The following is a 21391-nucleotide window of genomic DNA, read 5'->3' on the forward strand; positions in this document are numbered from 1 at the left end:
AAAATGAACTTTGATGTCAGTCAGCAGTGAACATTCACTTTCATTCAAGTCCAAACGGTGCGTTGGAGTCTTAGGAGACGGCGCATCTCATCATCGCGAAACAGCATCAAAGTGCCAGAGCGAAGCTTTCAGTCCTTCTCGGTAACTCGCTACGTTATTGCCTTTTTTCCTGTGGACATGCTTTGTTAATCTACCGGTTTCTTCATACACAAAGTTATAGTATTCAAAATATAAAATGCCACATTGCCATGAATTTTACATGTTTAATTAAGTATACCAGCTCCATTTCCAGAAATGGGACACACACACACACACACACACACACACACACACACACACACACACACACACACACACACACACACACACACACACACACACACACACACACACACACACCAGGGAGTAAAGAGGGGGGGGGGCAACAGAACAAATGATACCAAGGACAGACGATACAAAGCATTAAGATGAGATTATCATTACACTGAAGATGACAATTATAAATTACAACAATCTCAGTTTGATAATCACACATCTGCCCATTCAGTAAAATAAACATTTGTAAAAAGCAAGAAAAAAAAAGGTGTAACTTAAAAGCCACACAGATCAAAGTTTCTCTTGTTTTTCTTCCCTAAAAACTTTGGAAAAACCAGGATGTGATATGTCCACCTGAGTTAGGGTGAGATCACCTACCCAGCACCTTACAGCTCCCCTCTCCATCTCTGAGTGACAATGCTTCATCACAGCAATGACCGTGCACGAAACTGGGCTGGGTTTACCAAAACTGGGGCCACAGGCAAATTCCCCTTTCTCTGGAGGAACAACGGGACACCCTCAGAGGTGCTTCATGCCGTGAGGGGTCACATTCGGCTCAACGAGACAAAATTAGGCAGTGCTGTGGCTGACTGATGTAATGCGGGTCTCAGATTCTCACATTACTGTGTTTAAAACAAGAAAAAAAGGATAAAGACAAACAGTTACAGCAGAGCTTGGAGGGAGGAGACGTTTTGCTTCAGATGTTGATTTGTATCTGAAATCTACAGGTTTTTTCAGTTTCTGTCACTCGTGGAGAACTAAGGCCTGATTTTCTGGACCTGCATTTGCTACACTCATGTATTCCACACCATGTTAACACTGATCTGGGTGTTTCGGGTGGTTATGAACACACATGAGACCCCACCCTCCACACCCCCAACAGAAATGGAAGCCAGTACAAGAAACTCAAACAAAAATAACTAACTAGCACATTCCTCATTTTGGGGAAACCCAGCCTGCCAAACTGTGCAGGTAAATGTAAAACGAGTCAGCCATAATACCATGTTACCTTGTTGCTGGAGCTCAGTGACACACATACATACTGTACAACGCTGCAGCTCAAATGCATTCGATTTTATATACAAGGAGATTCCTTTTTACAGGGTCGATAGAGAAAGAAGTCAAAGACAGGCTCGGTGGGAGATGAGGCACGATATCCAACAGTGTTGTATCTTCTTTTTTACATTTATATTTGCTTACACAAAAGCAAGTGGTAGCAAATGGTATATAGCATTCACTAGAGTTACACCTTTCCCCTATTTGACTGAAGCTGTGGACAAACGGGAGGAGAGTAGGGAACAGTCTTTCCAATTTCATCAGAGACAAAGCGGACAGCCGTCGCTCTTAAATATCTGACCCTGGGAGTCCAATAAGAAAATAGGTGTTTTTTGGATTTAAATTTTAAAATATTACTGTAGCTTGTGGTGTCCCAGTTTTGGAAAACGAGTAATGGAACGCCATGCTCATCTGGCTACAGGAAAGCTTGGAAAACTGATATTTTTCTTTGTAAACAAGTAGATGTAGATGCATCTGTAACCATCTCACAATGCTGTGATTGCAGCCAGTCCTCAACTCTCTGTGAATGGGACTCATGGGCTTTGATCAATGATCATAACAGTTTGCATATTAATGATCATAAACTGGCCTCCCAGCCCATTGTTCATTCGGTGGTGCTAGTTTCTGTCATTGTGCAGATGTTTATAAGGTTGGAAACCTGCAGTCAGCTGAGACTGAAGAGGTCACCTGATGATGACGAAACGTTTCTCCCACTGAAAACGTCCAGATGAACAGCATCAACTTTCAGGATGCAGATGTTAAATCTCGCAGCACACCAAAGCCAGACTAAAAATCCATTTTTGTCCACTGGATTAAAGACAGAGCTCTCTTCCAGGCCAACTGTGAACAAGCAGTTTAAGCAGGGCTTTACTAACTGCTGACATGTCAGCATACTTGCAGTGTTAGCATTGCACATGCAAAAATATGAATACTGAGTGGTCTAGAATAAAAACAATAATGAGCTGTGAGCAGGTGACTCCACCTGAGCTTAACTCTAATAAAAATCAATGCAGAAATGTTGAGGTGCCAAGCCACTAACACTGTAAATAAGAAGACACCAGAATAAGAGCACGCATTTATATACAGCATTCATACAACAACATTACGCATAAAGGCCTGAATACATAAAAATAGCAAATGCTTAGGAATTATAAGGAATTAGGAACATAGACAGGTAAAATTAATTAGTTTCCTTCTAATGAAAACATCGCAGTATTGGTCTTTTTGTTTGTTTTTTGCTTATTAAAGTAGAGTTAGCACAGGTTTGTACTTGTTGGCTAATGCTGGTCACAGGCTAACAGACAGGGATGCTAACCGATTGAGTCACTGATCACAAATTCAGCAACAGAGAGAAAATTAAAGGAATTGTTTGTACTGAAGAACAAGACAAGAAAATGTGTATTAAAATTAATACACAGTTTATTAATCTGCTTGGAATTAAAAATAATGTAAATTTATAAAATGGGAGTTTGATGCAAAGCTGCACGTCACACGATGGAGGAATGACTGGTTTTCTCTCCCCATTTCCAAAATAGGTTCAAATGAACTAAACCCAGAGAAATGGTGGCGGATCTTTGAATGACAGCTCAGTGACAACAGTGACCACTCTGACACTTCTCAGCATACACACACTACTGTGAATCTGTGGAACCGAATCCAGACGACAGATGGACTGAGCGCTTTCAGAGTCAGCTCTTCGTGTCGTATAATTACCGTCAGCCGTCAGAGAAACCAGGAGCTGAGGTTTTACTACAGCAACGACGAACATGTGCAAGTCAGACACAAAAAGATCCAAAAGAACAGAGACGGCCAACGCCCGACTCTCTCTGTATGAAATGTTCAGACAGTAACACAGTGATAATGTCAGCACATCAAATAACAACATCCTGAAACCTCTTTGGCTATCGCAGTTTGGCAATTCAACAAGGAAACAAATGCAGACTGTGCCATGTGTCAGTGACGTGAAGGAGGAGCAGAAGATGGAGCGACAAAGAGGACGGCACTGCGAACACTGAGCACCACGTAAGGGCCTCTTCTTTCTTTCCATATGTATACAGGACACACACACACACACACTCTCATCCAATGTACGAAAAAAAAATATCCATATCTGAAGATCAATCAAACAGTCAAGTAAAAAGGTGAGTATTAGTGCAAATGTACGGACGGATTTAAAACAGTACACGATGGAAATGGTCTCGAGGCGAACGAGTGAAAAGGGCGGCCGCGGTAAAATGAAGAAACTCTGTGGTGACTCTACACCCCTCACAACATGCAAGAAGATGCAACCAATCAGAGAAAACGGGCTGTCAGTTTGTGCTTGTAGTAAGTCTCCTCTCGCTGCACAAGAGTCCATGCAAAGATTCTCGTGTCATTCCTGCATGTCAGTCTGCTTCACGATAAAATGGATAAAACCAGCTTTCATGTATCAGGAATACATGAGTTTAGTAATGAAAGGATGCTGTGTGTGTTTGTGCAAGCTTAAAATAACACAAATTCAAACGTCATTTTTAAAAATTAGCCTCACACCACATGCAGATGCTCATTTCTGTCACCGTGTCCGTGCAGGGAGACGTAACAGCAGCCGTGCTGTTGAGTGTGCTTTGTTTGCCTGTGTGTGTGTCTGTGTGTGTTGGCGGGCGCCGCGGAGCAAAGTTGAAGGAAGAATAAGGAGACAACAGGGAGGATTTTCTTTCTGGTCACATCTGGTTCAACTGGGCGGGACATCAAGCGGGTTATGTTCAGGAGGACGTCTCCGTCCGAACCTTGAGAGCGAGCGCTTCTTCTCTTGTGTGACAAAATTGGGATTCTGGTGTTTTTGGTTCAAGTCCTCTGCAGCTTTCACTGCATTTTGGCTCTGATGGCTCTCGGTTGGACTGAACTGGTTTGGTTTTTTTGTAGTTTGGATGCCGTTCTGAAGCTGAGGCAGGAAGACTGGCGGTACTGGTTTGCTGGTTGTTTGACGTGATACACTTTGTTTCCAGACTCTGGCCACAGCAGCTTCCAGCTGCGATATTATTACACTGATGTTAAACAACTTGAGATTTGCAGCAGATGAATTCAAACGCCAACTGTCCCACCACAGCGGTACGGAGGCTGCTGATAAATAAACTGGCGCCAGCTTAGAGTCTGCACAAGCTTTTTCCCCCTGTGGTCCGGGGTGAAAGCAATTTAAGGATGGAAAGGAAACAGTCGAGCTCTACCACAACGCAGCACCACTGGGACCGTTGGACTAACCAAGATAAAACGCTCCATGCTCCAGCACAGAGACTGTGTGACTGGATCTCGGATGTCCCGGGATAGACAGAGTTGGTTTAGCTGTGCTAGGTGGGTGTGCCGGATTGGAAGAATGAGTCTTAGTATCCAACAGGAAGAGTTGGTAAATGCCGTGTCTGATTTTAGTTGTTTCTCTGTTAGCATCTGAGCTGGGTAAGAGTAACTTTGTTCGGTTAGGTCTGCTTGGTTAAGAATCTGGCTCTGGATTAGAAAGTCAGTCAGTAGAAGTACTGGATTCACGACAGGCCAAAACGGGATGTGGTTGCGGTTACTTGTTTAGTGGGAACTACTGCTGGACTCGGGTCGTGCGTGACTGGTCGTGCGTGGAGCACCGTAGAGGGTTACCGATGCTATGTGGTTATTCTGCATCACCTGGGGAGGAGGAACACAAGACAGTGAGGACTCCTGAAACACACGGGCTCGAAACTACAACACATATTTCAAAGATTAGGGGTTGAGCTGTTTCTTGATCACCTTTGCATTTCTAATACTTTTGCGAGCAAATCTCTACAAATGTCCTTTCAGAGAGAATAATTCACATTCCTGTCAGCTTTAAACGGGTTCAGCAGCTTTGCTATAATAACACTGCTGAACGTGTCAGTCTTGTGCAGCATTTTACGTAACACATGTGCTCTAAATGGAACAATCCATGTAGCCAGGTGGTTCAGATAAAATGCATGCTGCCATATAGTTTTATGTTGTAATCCCAGCTGAATCATAAAATGTGCTGACCTCAAAGATCATCCTCTGCAGTCCGAAGCAGAACGTAGAGCCGAAAGGATTTGTGTTATTGGCCGATGAAGACCTGTAAACGCAAACAAGGTCACAAGACTTGATGTCACATATGTGGGTGGTGTCTGAAACAGCTGTGTTGTCTATATTAAATGCATATATGTAGACTATATGTTACCTGTGCAGCACTACAGGTTTTTCCATTGGATGGCCGAGCAGTTCTTGGATTTGATCCCACTGAGGAAGAGTCAAAAGGTTAACAGACAATTATAACAAACACATTTCCAGGAGTCGGTCTGTTTCTCGACTGCTGACAGCTGTTTATGTCACACCTGACTCAACGCCATTTCCAGCGGCAGAAAGGACTAAGATATTCAGTTATGAATGTTTCATATCACAGGACTGTTGATTTGTTATTGGATCTGTGGTGCAACAGAAAGCATCTTATGATCAGTCACCAAATTTGTAAGCCTATGTCAGTGATGCAAAGTCACAACCTTGTAATCCGCTAAAGGTGCAGAGTCAGAACATCGAACCGAAAACTACAAGTCCTGTTAGATTTCTACTGCCTACCACAGCGCCACCCTGTGGCTAAATTGAACAGTTCCAGAACTGACCTTGCTGTATGTAGTTAAGATGCAGTCCTCAGAGTCTGCTCCCTCTAAAGCGCCGACATAAATGAACAGACATTAGAACAGAGGAGAGTCAAGTACTAGACATTAAAGCATGATTATGGAGGTATTGCTGTCGACTGAATAACTTTTACCTTTTTTGATGACAAGTGGAATCTTAAAGTCACATCGATGATATCTGTGATGACAGAGAGATTACAATAAGTGCAACAACAAAAACAAGTGTAAAAATATAATAAACATTTGGTTTATATTATAAGAAGGATAATTACATATTAAAGTTGTAATGTCCAGGGTAGTTGGTATGGAGAACAAACTTCTTAACCAGGTGAGTTGTCGAGTCAAACAGAATATCCTGAAAAATACGAAAATACAGTCATTGAGGTTACTTTAGTGTTTGCAGTAGACACCCATCTACTGCAAACAGTAGATGTGAGCAAATCAAGAAAAGTAGAACTACACCTCTGCATGCAGTGATTTATGCAGGTGCATGTGGTTTGCATCACAAGATGGTTGCAGGTTGCAAACTGCAGTTTTTGTTTTTTATTATTGCACAAACTTCAACCTTCATGTCTTTGGACCAGGAGTTTTCTCACAGTCCAAAGACATGAATCTTGACATGACTGAGTTAAAGCTGTGTTAGACTGAGCGCCTATCACGGTTTTAGCCTGCATCTCATCCATTGTAGAAACAAGCTGCAGTGCAGGTAAATGTCCCATTAATTCACAGCGAGCAGGTAGGAGTGGTCAAGGTCAACAATATTCAAACTCATCGGCGTTGCCTCGCTTGCAGGTTCTGGGCGTCCACGCCGCCCGGCCGCAGGGACTTATCCTAACGGGGGGTCACGATGCGTTGACTTTTAGCATACCACGGTCACTGAATATACTAGCCAGGCTCCTGCTGGTTCTTCATTACGTATTTAGTGGTGAGTCAACAAAATCATCGCAGATACAAATTTTGGTGACCTTTAAGTTACACGATGATGATGTGTGTCGAATGTGACACGTGAAACAAGCGTAAAGAGTGAATGTAACATCACATTTGCAGGTGATGGTAAAAATGGGATTCATTACAAATCGTTCTGAGAAACAGACTAATAATCACTGTAGGTGTGACAATGTTCATCCAAGGTTTCAGTAAGATTGGCCCACCCAATGAGGAGGAGATGGGGTACATACACTACGACCATTATAACTGTACACTGCTAGATTTGACCAATGGTTGCAGCTGGACTTTTCTTTTTGGCGTGGCTCTGACTTACATAAATATAATATGAAAGGAGGGGGAGGTGCTGCTGATATGGGCGCTCCAGTATGACGTCCAATGGTTCTGAATGACGCATACAGTACTTTCAGACAACATTGAGTCCCCATTAAAAGGAAACGAAAACTCAAACACAGCTCAGAGGCAGACAAAGCTCTTAAAAACAACTCGGCACAGACACTGACACCAAGATTTACACACACAAGCACGGCTTCGCTTACGTACCACTCCCAGGGTAAAATAGTTGAAGAAGTAGTCGTTACATTTAGATGGGACCTGCTTATGTGGTGACGGAGAGTGGATCTTCATCTGAAACACAAAAAGAATTTGGGAAAATAGTCTTCTGACTTTTTGTCTTTAATTAAATTAATACAAATAATATTTAATACAACTTCTTAAGATGGTGAAAATATGACAAGAGAGCAGGTTTGATAAATGGATAACATCCAACAGGTTAAACACCACTTTACAGACTTAACATAATAGCAATAACACAAGAAGCAAAGATGGAGTTAAACTGAATTGCTACCTTGTCCTCAGATTTGTAGAAAACTTTATGTGGGGAGCCCAGAGCACCGAGCACATCCTGACAGGAATCTCCAAAGTAGATGCTCCTCTCTAGGGACTTGACTTTACTATCAGTCATCACACCGAGACCACAACCTGCAGTTTAGACAACAAGTCAGTAAAGCTCCACGTCACTGCACTGCTGACCTATGTGTGTGTGTGTGTGTGTGTATATATATATATTTTATTTGTACATTTATTTTTTCTTATAATTCACAGATTTCCATTCTCATATTTTGCCTACTTCTTATGTTATTGTATTTTGCACACCTCTGTTGCTTGTGAAGCTCGCACACAAGAATTTCATTCTGATGTGCTGTACCAGTGTACCTGCACATGTGATGTGACATTAAAAGTGATTTTTGACATTAAAAAGAAAAGAAGCTCAAGTTCACACCACTGTTAATAACAACAGTAAAAATTGGTATTACTGTGTATATGTGCTCATTTATGTAGTCCCATATTAACCCTGTCATGCATGAATTATCACAACCTCAATCAGGATTTTTTTCTTAAGTATTTTTATTCATTTTTATGCAAGAAAAGATGAATAAGAAAAAATCCAGATTGAGGTTGTGATAATTCATGCATGAAACAAGTCATCCATCTATAGTAACATTAAACGACCAGTGGGTGGCAGGTATGGTTTATGTGCAAGTACACCATCAACACTGATACAAATACAAGAAAACAGCCTTTGAATAGCTGTCCACTGTAGTGACCACTATGCGTGAAAGGGTTAACATTATGGGGAAAACAAAGGTGTCAAACTTACAAATAATCACTTGCAGCCTTCAAGACACACACACACACACACACACACACGGTACTGAGCTGTGTGTTACCTGCAGTGAGAAGGCGGAGCCTGAGTCCCAGAGGGCCCGCCCGATCCCTCAGGACATCCACACACTCTGCATAAATATTACCGAGGAAACAAGCCAACGGCATTGCAGGAGCTCTGAGAACAGTGAAATAAGTTTAGCTATTTTTTCTGTAACTTTTTGTTCTTGCCGTCTCTGTGATTGATTTCCAACATTTAAAACAGTTGAAACAAACTCATATCAATATGTGAAGTAAGGACTAAAAGTAACCGTTTCCTCTGGCAGCATTGCCATTATTACGTACCTTGTTTCCTGCAGGTTGTTGCCAGTGTAGATGTGCATCCTCTTGACCATTGCCCCATGTGGAATCTGCAGGGAGGCCAAACCCATGGCAAAGTTAGGCTGCCAAGGCAAAACAGCTGGAAGTAGTACAGGACTGGTAGATACTAAAGGTCTCTGCGTCCACATGAATAAACACATTCAGAAGACTAAAAAACAGAGCTGTGACAGTACAGAGGAGTGACAACATGTGATCAAGGGAGTGAAATGTCTCATGAAGCACTGACTAAACACTGCTTTCAAAAAAAAGAAAGCACCAGTGTTTTCACTGATTGATGACACTGTTCTTTGTACTTTCATTCGTCTTGGATCTTCGGCGTAATCTGGTCCAACATCAAATCGAGACTCACTGTGACTCAGCACTTCTGACTTATTCTTATGCAGCTATCACTGCAGGAGTCCTTCCCGTGGGATGACATTTGATTTTAATTAAAAACAGCCACATCTCGTACCCACTACCCATTTAAAAAGTCATTAATCTGCAGTAAGAAGAATAAAGTCTTCTTATACACTAAGACTACCACGGGTTAATTTAGAAAATACATGAATTTTGTCATTGTGTGCCTCAAACTTCATGACAAAATCCACTGAAAGACAAAAACACTGTCAGAATCCAAGACACACACCGATTTGGTTTCATGTAAATCTGTGACAAGGCAAAAAATACAGCTTGACCTTTGAGTGTCTACATGACTGGAAACCACTCAAATCCCAAGGCTGGCCTGGCTGTCCTGGGACTGGAAATAGCGAGCACTCAGCTCTTCTTTAATTGGCTCACAGGCAAATGGACTAAAACGCTCTCACCTCATATTTTGGAGCTTCATTCCATGAGTCCAGTTGAAAAGAGAAGGACAGTCCCCGGAAGTTGAGATGGAACAACTGCTCTGCAGCATTGTAAACTAGGGAGAGACACGTGAAGAGGAGAGCATTTTATACAGGGTAACAACCAAAACCCCAAATTAGTTGTAAGTGAAAACATTCCAAGTGTGCTGGTCCTTTAGAAAGTACCTCCAGGGTGTGTAGCGCCAAATGACTGGTCTATTTGCTCTATCGTGGGGGCAATGGTCTGAGAGTTGAAATGGACTCCACTGAAACACAATCCATACATACACGGTGTCAGTATTAAACCCATTAACAAAGCGCCTGTGCTGCATTATTTCAAGAGTTAATGGCAAAGATGGGAAATGGATTATGCTTGTCAACAGATAACGTTGAATAAGAAACACATTAATGCAGGCAGACTCAAGTAAGCTGTAAGCCTACCTGTGACTTAAAGTTGAAAGTGGTGTTCGTGTTAATATAAAGAGAACCAGGCGTGCCGTGTATGCAGAACAATCCAGGATTTATGCCATTAAATGTCGCTGAGAAGCTAACATGACTCTCAAAGCAGCTACATCAGCTGCTATTTAATAGATTTACGTTTTTACTTACCAGTATTTCAACTTGACTTTGCTCAGGTCATACACTTCAATCACCTATCACGCAGAAAGTCAGAAACATCAGCGCACGGATGCCAAGAGTGTTTGGAGGAGACTGTTGGAGCTCTGCTAATTATCTTAAATTCTTACCTTGAGTCTCTGATTTGTGGCATCAAACAGCAGTTTAATCCCATCCTGAGTCAAGTTCAGTATGAGGTCATGGCTGAGTGGTGTCTACAGAGGCAGGGAGTTAAAACCGATAAATTAACATTAAGAGGCAGGAGCAGATGCTGTCACGCACAGGCAAACGGACCTTGAATTCATTGAAACCTGAGAAACAACCACCTCGATTTATTTTTGACATGATTTTAAAAAGTTAATACTGGGTGATTATTAGAAGATTTGTGCAGATGAGTGAAAACAAAACATTAACAATATATAAGATAACAGAGGTGGGAATTATCAGACATCCCACGATACAATATTATTGTCATTGTGGTTTATCACATTTTTTCACCTGCACAGCATGTCCTCAGAGTTAAAACAGATATTGACAAGGTTTAAGAGGTAAAAATAAACTTATCTCACCTCAGTTATTTTTCTTTTAATTTTAATTCGTTATTGCACTTCCACTCAGCAACCTTCCCGTTCTACAGGAATATCACCAGAATACAACAAGCTGGCAGCCAGTTGAGTCAATCTGTCAAGTCAGTTTGTGCTCACTGACAAAGATTCAGACTGATGGCAACGTGAGCAATCTGTCTGCATTTATAAATTAGACAGCAATTATCTGTTCCAACAGTCTCTGAGAGTGACTGCAGTCAGTCCAACTGTAAATGTTTGCAGAAAGGATGCCCCCCGTCAGGCAACCTGTGCTTTGCAATCGAAAGTGCAACATCCCCAAGCTCTGAGCAACTACTTAGTCACCACAAATTGTAATCTGTTGCAAAATGTAAATATATATATTCATTTTGCAACAGATTACAATTTGTGGTGATTAAGAGCTTGGGGGTGTTTTTTTTTTTAAATAAATGGGAGAAACAAGCTTCTCGTACTATCGTGACAAAGACAATAGCAGATAGAAATTTGAACTTTTCAGCACTATGGTGAACAAACGACCTACTGACAACAAAGTTTCGACATTTTATTCAACAAACAGATTGTTAAGCATTTGTTTATCATCAACTGATAAACTTATAAATATGGCTTTATCTGTGTTACAGTGGTCTACAGTAATTTCAGTGAAAAATAATTAGAAACCAATTTGATTTACTTCAACTGCACGGGAACGCCTGAACAACTCGAATTGCTGCCCAGAACTCTTCTGCAACCTGATTATGACTGTTTGTGGATTGTGAGCAAGCACAAGTTTATATTTTTAAACAACAGATATTTGTGCGTCTTACCTGTTCACTGTATAGCACCTGGACATTTTTGATGATGCGGCAGTGTTTCTGAAGGATAGAGATGGCCTGGGAAAATGGCATCCCTGAACACCCACACAGTGAACGCAAGACACACAATTTGTTATTGAGTCTAAACAAGTGCATATGTAAGGTAGTTGAAAAGTATCTTTTCAATTCACCGAAGATGTTTAATGCTCACCTAAGGCGAATTCCCATTGCTCATTTCCTAGTGATCTCTCAGGCACCACTTCCAGATCCAGCATTGGCAAGTAGTGGGGGGCAGCTCACCTCACCTCAAGACACGATGGGATCCTGTGAGGGACCCTCTCTCTCTCTCGCTGCTGAACACAGTACTTTCCCACAGGATTTCCGACGGCTACTTTAAATCATAACTCTTATTATTTTTCCAAAGCTATCAAATTCATGAGAATCAGAACAGCCACTCAGTCTGCGCGTTACTGTAAACGTGTCCTTTTTTTTTTATCTCATGTCATACGTCCTTGACATTAAAATGGTACCAAAGAAGAGAAAGTAAACGGGCCTTAAAATCACATACAAAGCACACACACTTTCCTAAAACGCACAAGTTTTAACTTGGAATTTAACAAGTTGTCCAACATTGGCTGCCAGCTTGAACATAAATTACGCAACGTTTAGCAAACCTAAAACGCACAAGGCCAGCTGTCAACTAGCTGACTGCTTGTTTGTGTGTTTTTAAATAAATCGATGAGGATTAAAAAACGAATCCACTGAGTTTAATCAGAAACTTGTCCGACAGCCACAAATGTCTCCAACAGGCTTCGATTCAGTAACTAAACATGAACTTCTGTGGTGCCGTGTTTCCTAACAGAGCACCGGATCCAGTGGCAGACAGGTTAAAACACAACAAACTAATACGGAGGCACGAAAATAGCGCTTTCAAACTCAGCTGTTTCCGCCCGTTATGTTTATCATCTGTCACAGTTGGGCGGTTACGAAAGCATCAAATCTTGTCAACAAGACTGTTTTTCTTCGCGCTACGAGCTAACATTAGCGGACGAGCTAGCTGCCCTGTTGGCTTATTTTCAATCAAGTATAAATATAAATAACGTAAAAGACTCTCAAAGTCAAGTCAGAAATGATGAATATCACGGTTCAAACTGACACGACATAAACAAAAGACAGCACGCCGAGCCGTCGGCTGTCTCTGCTGTTTTTCTTTTTTCGTTTCAGCGAAGCTTTAAGCTCGAGCGCTAGCTCTTCGTCGCTCGTGCGCAAATTCCCAAGTACTCGCGCGGAAACGCTTTCCGTGTCACTCATAAGCTCGCCGGCCGGTAAATGCCCACCGTGTCCCTTTCTGCGCTTTAACGTGTCTTCAATGTCAGGACCTGATAAGAGCGACACGGCGTCCAAACAACAGCAACTTCAGGCATCAACAACAGCCAGTAGGATCAGCTGATAATTCAACTTCCTGTCTTCGGCGCACATTCGAGGTCGACGTCATGACGTCATGGTCAGGTGACAGCTAGAGACGTTTTAAGTTCTCTCCTGCTTCCAAGAAGATATCGTCTCTCTCCCATATATAATATCTTATTGAAACCGATATGTTCCAGATATCAAGTGGAAGACAGTCTGGATGGTCCCCCATAAATACTTGATTGTAAATAAGGTGAAAGAAGTCTCATTTAAAATTCTACATAAATGTTATCCAGCCAGTCACTTCATGGTAAAATTTAAAAGGGACATTAATACTAATTGTACTTTCTGTGGGGATCATCCAGAAACTGTGACACATCTTTTTTGGTACTGTTCTTTTACACAGAGATTCTGGAAGGAATTTAGCAGGTTTGTTATTGTCCATATTTTAAGGGAGTTTTCTTTACGATGGGAAAATGTTTTATTCTGTTTCTTTAAGTTTCCCAAGAAGTATGATAAATGTTTTTTATGATAAATTTGTTAATACTTTTAGCTAAATTTTTTATCCATAAATGTAAGTTTACTAACAAAACACCATGTTTCTGTCATTATTTTAAGGATGTGAAAATGTACATACAATCAATATCAGACTCCACCAACAAAAAGGCTCTCAAAACAATGTATGTATGTGAATTTTTGCGTGTATTCTTATAATTGTTACCTTTTTCTTTTACCCTTGGCTTTGTGTGTTCATGTTCTGTTGTTTTGTATACTTCATCTGTTCGTATGTTGTATACTCATTGTTTGTTAAATAAAGTTAAAAAAAAAAAACTCTCCTGCAAGTTTTTCAAAAGTTAGTGATGGTAAATTTGATTCTTTTTACTGAATCGAGTTTGAATGAGTCACTCACCAAAGTGAATCGGGTTTCTTGAGTCATTTGAGTCACTGAGTCAGTTGACCAGAGAGTGGAAAAAAATGTACATTTTCACTCAAACTTAATTTGTTTCTCTTTTCATGTAAATCCTACTGCTAAGATGAGTGATTGAAAAAGAAAAACAACTATTTTTATAGGGCAAAAAAGAGCAAAAAAAAGTTTTCTAAAGAGAACATTTATTTTATTTATTTTTATGTTATTTTATTAGTTTTTTCCTCAAATGTGTCAAATATATATTTTCTCATCTAAATGTCCGCTGAGCTGTGTGCCCCGGGTCGGTAATGCTCCTTGACATTGGTTGCCAACCAAGAAGAAGAAGAAGAAGCTGTGAGCCAGGAGGGAGGGGGTGAGATTCGCTCATGCTACGATTCAGCACAGGAAGGGAGGGGGTGAGTGAGTGAGTGATTCGTTCATGCTACGATTCAGCACAGGATGGGAGTAACTCAGATGTGCTGTTAGCATGTTAGCAGAGCGATGCTAGTGTGAACTGAGGAGCTATTGTCTTGATGTGAGCTTTCTACAGTGAGTCAGTTGGGCTTGTGAATCATGATTCAGAGTCAGTAAAGTGATTCTTGAGTATTGAGTATTCATGATTCGTGCACCACTATCAAAAGTGGATAAAAGCACAAACATTCGTTTGTTTGTCCCTCCAGAGCTGTGAATGTTTTGTTTTTTTAATCCTATCAGCCACTTGAATTTAAACAATTTTCACATTTTTAAAATATACCAGAACTAAACTAAGCAACATTTAACACTCTTCTGATGCTCATGTTCCCCGTAGATGCTACATTTGAAAGCTAGTGGTCTACTCAGAACAAAGAGGAAATAAAGTTGGTGCAAGTTTTCATCCAGCTTCTTCTTTATTTTCAAGGAGTAAAACCCTGAAAATGAATGCATACTGTGCCTTTATGAGACAATCATGTGCTAAATTATTACAGTTTTTTTAAGAAACTGACCAACTCTAACTTCAAACTTTCCTAAATGCTTTAACTGGTCAGCAAAGTGTAGCCATGTCATTTTTCAGAATCAGAATCAGCATACTTTATTAATCATAAATTACATTTATTTAATCATATTATAATAATAAGATAATAAGATGACTGAGAACCTTCACAGACAATAACATGATTTGACTTAACCTAGGACCTGGCATTCACATATGTGGACATCACATTTTGGGTTGTTTAGACCAAAATACTCAATTTTGCTCTACAAGAGCCTGGTATCCGCATACGAAGACATTATACTGCTACTGTTCTATCGAAATTTTAAACGAATATCCTCATATGAATAAAAGAAAATTCTGATAATTCTTTGTTTTTACATTCATCAGGTCCCAATCTGCCCAAATATCAAAGAGAAATTAAAAATGCATGCTGTGGAAGAGTTCAGGTCTTAGGAGGTTAAAGCTCTTTATTTTTAAAATAATTTTATACTTCCCCTCCATGGATTGCAAACGTATTGTGATGGAGGAGTTTGTGTGTCCCAGGATCCTAGGGGCTATGTTGCCAGGAGCAAAATCCACAGATGGGCTTTCCCAAGGCTGTGGTTCAGTGGCAAGATGAAGAGGGATTCAAAAACCCCTATGGGGCGAGGCACTTCAACAGTCATGTGGGCAGCAAGAGAGAGCTGGGGAAACGGGAACGGGAGAAATGGTGTCAAACTGAAGAGAGGAGCCAAACTTTCAACTGATCACAGCCTGATGATGAGTGGTCCAAAAAGCTTCCATTGTGGTGGTCTCAGAATCTAATCGCTGCTTTTTGTGGATGATGTGGCTTTGTCATGTGAAGGCCTCCAGTTCACACCAGAGGATTCACAGCCAAGTGTGAAGCATCAGGACTGAGAATTAGCACCCCTAAGTCTGAGGCCATGGTTCTCAGCTGGAAAAGGGCAGAATGCCCCAAGTGGAGGGATCTCGTTCACAAATGAGGTGAGGGGCAGCGGGAAATTGGCAGATGGATTGGGACCCTGCGGTGCCAATTTACCAATTGATCCATGTTTCTAGTCTCATCTATGGTTATAGAATTTGGGTAGTGACTAAAAGAATGAAAAATTAGCTTTTTTTGAAGTGTTGCTGATCTCTCCCTTAGAGACAGGGTGAGTAGTTTATAGCCTTTTTCCATTAGTACCTACTCAGGTTGGCTCGGCACGGCTCGACATGGTTTTTAGGATTTTCCATTAGGTGACAGTACCTGGTACCAGTTACTTCTTTAGTACCTACTTGACTGGTTTTCCAAGTGAACTGAAAATGTGATATCAACATGCCACTGATTGGCTAATTAGTGGCATCACTTGCACTGTAAAAAAAACCCAAAAGTACAGTACAATCTACAGTATAAATGTAAAGGAATTTTCCGTATTAGTCATTTACAGGTATTTTTCTGAATTTCTCAACTACTGCAATGCATTTTGGGAAAAAGAACCCCAAAAGGAGGGAAAAGTCAGAGTAAGAGCAGCCATTACACTTCTTTTAGACTTCATCTGGATTTTGGACTCTGGAGTTGGAGAAACTGCCTTCACATTTCTGTGGTAAATATTTAAACTCATATGTTCTTTTATTAAAATAATGTTTTTCAAAAGACTCCGTGTTTTTATTTAGAAAGAATTGTTAATTTATTTGTTAACTGGTTTCTGCTGTCTCCAGACAAGTCAGGAACATTTTGCTGACTCATTTTTTAAAATAATCGTTGTTTAAGTTTAACATGACTTAAGCTTTCTTAAGTCAAACACAGAAAAGGGAGAACTTCATGGTTCTACTAATGTACAGAGAGGAAGAAATTATTTTAGGATTCTAATAAGTACTATATCACCTGTGTTTTACAATTGGCTCTACTGTACACTTTAAAGGGTTTCAGGCAAAGTTACACTAACCCTAGTTTGTCTCAGACCTTCCTGGCTGACGCTAACAAATGCTAATGTTAGCCTCTGTTTTGGGCTGCTAAAGTAAAGAGTTTTAGCTAGCTGACCAGCATAGATTAATTTGGTGGTTAACAGACTGTAGTGGTAATATTATTGAAAGTATAGTTTCACCTCAGCACATTTACAATTATGTCTATTTTGTAGCACATAAAAATGTTTAGTTAATATTTGCAGACAGACACATTTCCCCTGTAACTGTGTTTTTACTCCAACATTTGTTGAAAATGTAATTTATGAAATGCTGAGCAGCATTTCTAGTATGTGGAATATTTTTGTCACCCCACTGTGCTAATGTGATTAAATACTAATAATTATTACTAAAAAAATTCAATAATAAATCAATAATAACTATATCTTGACTGAAGTATATTGTAAGCGCAATGCTGGTGTGCAGGAGCTTTATGTCTTTTGGGGGATGCTGACATATTATAAACTGTTATGTCTATATCAAGCTTTTAGCCAAATATAAGCAGAGATATTTGTATCTTTCTTAAAAATTCAGATCCTTAGAGATTTTTTGAGAAATGCATCAAGAGCTACTTGCTTCACTACTTGAAGCACTCTAAATCCTGCAGTGTAAAAATATCACTTATTTCACCTGTGATCACACACTTTGGTTTTCCAGTGCAGAGCAATGAAAAGGAAAGACTTCCCCCAGTGAAAAAAAGATGAAGATACAAGGTGGTGATGATCCAGAGCAGCTGGTCTCAGGAAATGAAGAAAAACCCTGATCACCTTCTCTACAGAAACAAGGTGAGTTCAATGTTGTGGTTGATTTAGTTTTTCAAGGTATTTATGTCACTTTGATTATAAACTGCATATGTTGCAACAGAATGCTGCTATGTGTATGCAATTCCACGTGAATTATTATTCTTTGTAGGGCTGTGTGATATGTCATCCCAATATAAGACATATCTCTCCTGATAACGATATATATCACAAAATAGTGCCATTTCTGTAAATTCTATGAATCTCGGGCAACTCAACTTGTGTGAAGTGTTTCCAGCTGGGCGTCGTGTACCTGGAGTCGAGTGTTTTGACCGATGCATGAAACTATACACTTTTAGACATGAGTTTAAACGGCCGCCATTCTTTGTGAGTATTTATTACACGGCGTGCTGCGAGGAAAAGCCTGTTCTAACGTTTGAGTCTAAGGTTTATTTTGAGCACCTGATGACTCTTTTTTTGCTTTTCATTCGTAAACTCTCTTGAAACTCTTTCATGTGATTCTTGTGTAGGTGGTTAAAGAGGTTTGTCATGTTTGAGTGGTGGTGGGGACCAGTTTGTGGCATAATTTGCATAGTACAGTTTTCTGGGGCGTGTCAAACTTTTCATAACCAAACCATGTCCATGCTACAGAGGTAGCCCCTCGTTTAGCAATAAGGCCCTCGATTTGTTTTGACTGGTCCTTCAGTTTGGAGCTAGCTGGTTCTGCCTCATCCTCGCTGGTCATGCTGGTATTCTCTGTGCCTGCATCCGCGTGGTGACTGTAAGCGCCATTTATAGTTACTTGATGTTTTTATTTGAGGTCATTTGTTTGATGCATATTCTGAAATTTTATGTTTGAGAATAATGTATATCATGTCAGTTTATTTTGAAAAGTCTCAACAGGATCTTGAGCTTTATTGTGAAAGGTTTATGTAGAAAATAAACAAGCGGACGGCGGAGCCACACGATGGTTTTACTGTCATTGTTGGTAACGATAGTATGCATAGAAACAGTCGCTTGTCCGTCCATAGTCTGGTTATTTTAAGTATAAGAGAAGGAGAGAACTTTAAGAAAGTAATATAGCCACTACAGTGACCATCACAACCATGAAAAAATATTGCTGTAAACAGTTTATTTTGCAACAAACGATAGGGTATAATATGAAACGATAGACATTTTAAGGTAAAAAAAAAGAATAAATATACAAACTTTTTAAAAATATCTTTTTGTTCCTCTTTTTTTCCTCAGAATAAATTGCGACTAGTCTCAATGACTGAGATGGAGGAGCAACACAGTGACACGTTAACCCCGACTGCTGCAGTTCCTGTATGAACTGAGCAACTCTGAAAATCCAAGGAAAAGCTGAGTGTACTTTATTTAAAGCTCAGCTGGGCAGATTCTTAATCATTAAGGGCAGATTCTTAATCATTAAGGGCAGATTCTTAATCATTAAACTATCTATACGTGATAAAAAGCTATGTATTGCAAGTGTATATGGTCCAAATGTTGATGATCCCTCATTCTTTCACGGTTTTTTCAGTGCACTCTCTGAACACTTAGATGGCACACTTGTTCTTGGAGGCGACCTCAACCTTGGACTAAATGAAGACATGGATAGGCTCAATACAGCGGGAACTCAGCGTAATTGGCAGTCCACAAATATAATCAAACAGTATATGAGCGACTTTGGTCTTTGCGATGCATGGCACTCCCTTCACCCCACCAGTAAGGAATATACTTTTTTCTCACATGTCCATCACTCCTACTCTCGTCTGGATTATTTTTTGGTCAGCAGCTCACTGCTGAACGACATTTCAGACACTGAGATTCACCCTATAGCTGTCAGCGATCATGGTCCTGTATCTTTAACACTAATGCACAAGAATAATACTACGCCAAGAAAAAACTGGAGATTTAATATATCACTACTTAAAGATGAAGACTTTATTAAATATTTTAAAAAAGAGTGGACTTCATATTTGAACTATAATGACACTCCCGAAACATCAGCTTCTGTTCTATGGGAAGCAGGGAAAGCTGTGATGAGAGGTAAAATAATTTCTTTCTCATCACATAAAAAGAAAAACGAAAACAAAAATATTCAGGAATTAGAAAAAAACATCAAATCACTAGAAGAAGCCTACGCGTCCCACCAAGATCAGGAAACATTGAACAAAATACGCAAAACAAAACTAGAATTAAATGAGATAATTGATAAAAAAACAAAATTCTTAGTACAAAGACTACGCCTACAAAATTATGAACATGGTAATAAATCCGGTCAATTTCTAGCAAACCAGCTAAAAATAAATAAAGAAAAAACAACTATATGTGCTGTTCAAGATTCATCTGGGAACACAATATATGATCCGATACAAATAAACAACATTTTCAGGGATTTCTATAAAACGTTGTATTCACCACAAATAAACCCATCTAAAAAAGAAATTGATCAGTTTTTGGACAACATAACTCTTCCAAAATTATTGGACACTCAAGCAATGGCACTGGATTCACCACTGACACCAGGTGAACTCCAGGAAGCCCTGATAAGTATGCCCAATAATAAGGCTCCAGGTCCAGATGGCTTTCCTGCAGAATTCTACAAAGAATTCTGGTCAATTCTAGCACCAGTTTTCTACAGAACGTTGTTGGAAATTAAAGAAAAGGGCAGACTTCCATCAAATATGAATTCTGCAAACATTAATCTCCTGCTAAAACCAGGCAAAGACCCTGTATATCCCTCAAGCTATCGTCCAATATCCCTTATAAATGTAGACCTTAAAATAATCTGCAAAGCTCTCTCAAAGAGACTGGAGAAAATAACCCCCCTCTTAATTCATCCTGACCAAACTGGTTTCATAAAAGGTCGGCACTCATCAACAAATACACGTAGATTACTTAATTTGATAGACTACTCATACAGTAAAAACCTAGAAACTACAATATTCTCTTTAGACGCAGAAAAAGCATTTGACAGAGTTAACTGGAAATTTCTATTTGCAACTTTACACAAATTTGGTTTTGGATCCTCTTTCATAAACTGGTTAAAAATATTATATAATTCCCCAACAGCTTGTGTTAGAACAAATGACCAGACATCCTCCAGCTTCTGTCTCTTGAGGGGCACCAGGCAGGGAGGCCCACTCTCCCCTTCACTATTTGCAATTTTTATTGAACCACTAGCAGCAGCAATTAGACAGAATTCAGTAATTAAGGGCATAAAATGCAAGAACGTGGAACATAAAATCAGCCTTTATGCGGATGATGTGTTACTCTTTCTCCAAAATTCACAAACCAATATCTGTGGGGTGATTGAATTGATAAACTCTTTTGCAAGAATATCAGATTACTCAATTAACTGGTCAAAATCTACAGTTCTACCGATTAATTGCTCCCTCCATAATTCCTCTTCTACACCACTGCAATCAGGAAATATAAAATATTTAGGTATTAATGTTTCTCCCAAGCTTGCAGATCTAACTAAATTAAACCATATCCCACTTTTAAAGAAGGTAGAAGATGATCTGGCTAGATGGAAATGTCTACCCATATCACTCATGGGAAGGGTTGCCGCTATAAAAATGATGGTCTTACCAAAAATAAATTA

The 21391-nt window shown here is 39.9% G+C and overlaps 1 protein-coding gene across 2 annotated transcripts; it reads right to left on the reverse strand.

Annotated features, from left to right (window-relative positions):
• Positions 1–361: 361 nt before the first annotated feature.
• phaf1 (phagosome assembly factor 1) lies at positions 362–13270 on the reverse strand. 2 transcript variants are annotated; one of them, XM_085358959.1, is made up of 16 exons: positions 12025–13270; positions 11826–11908; positions 10570–10653; positions 10433–10476; positions 10010–10089; positions 9806–9900; positions 8967–9031; positions 8687–8799; positions 7804–7937; positions 7500–7583; positions 6284–6366; positions 6146–6189; positions 5997–6040; positions 5558–5616; positions 5380–5452; positions 362–5019 (listed from the first exon to the last, which is right to left on the reverse strand). In XM_085358959.1, the coding sequence occupies exons 1-16, from the start codon at positions 12086–12088 to the stop codon at positions 4924–4926; spliced, it is 1245 nt and encodes a 414-aa protein (XP_085215085.1). In that variant the 5' UTR covers positions 12089–13270; the 3' UTR covers positions 362–4923. The 2 variants fall into 2 exon arrangements, with proteins under 2 accessions (XP_085215085.1, XP_085215084.1); XM_085358958.1 differs by having other exon boundaries at positions 8967–9064.
• Between the last annotated feature and the right edge of the window lie 8121 nt (positions 13271–21391).

This window comes from Diplotaxodon limnothrissa, linkage group LG7, assembly GCF_057381915.1.
Source record: "Diplotaxodon limnothrissa isolate DT_005_m linkage group LG7, D_limnothrissa_male_GT1.1, whole genome shotgun sequence".
Classification (NCBI taxonomy): Eukaryota; Metazoa; Chordata; class Actinopteri; order Cichliformes; family Cichlidae; genus Diplotaxodon; species Diplotaxodon limnothrissa.

What these genes read in the sequence shown, in the direction of transcription:
- phaf1 (XM_085358958.1), bottom strand. Translation starts at nt 12,088, where the DNA reads ATGCTGGATCTGGAAGTGGTGCCTGAGAGATCACTAGGAAATGAGCAA. An exon ending in AGGTGCTATACAGTGAACAG is followed by an intron (nt 10,654 to 11,825) that starts GTAAGACGCACA and finishes CTGCCTCTGTAG; the next exon opens with ACACCACTCAGCCATGACCT. An exon ending in GCTCCGCCTTCTCACTGCAG is followed by an intron (nt 7,938 to 8,686) that starts GTAACACACAGC and finishes TCTAAACTGCAG; the next exon opens with GTTGTGGTCTCGGTGTGATG.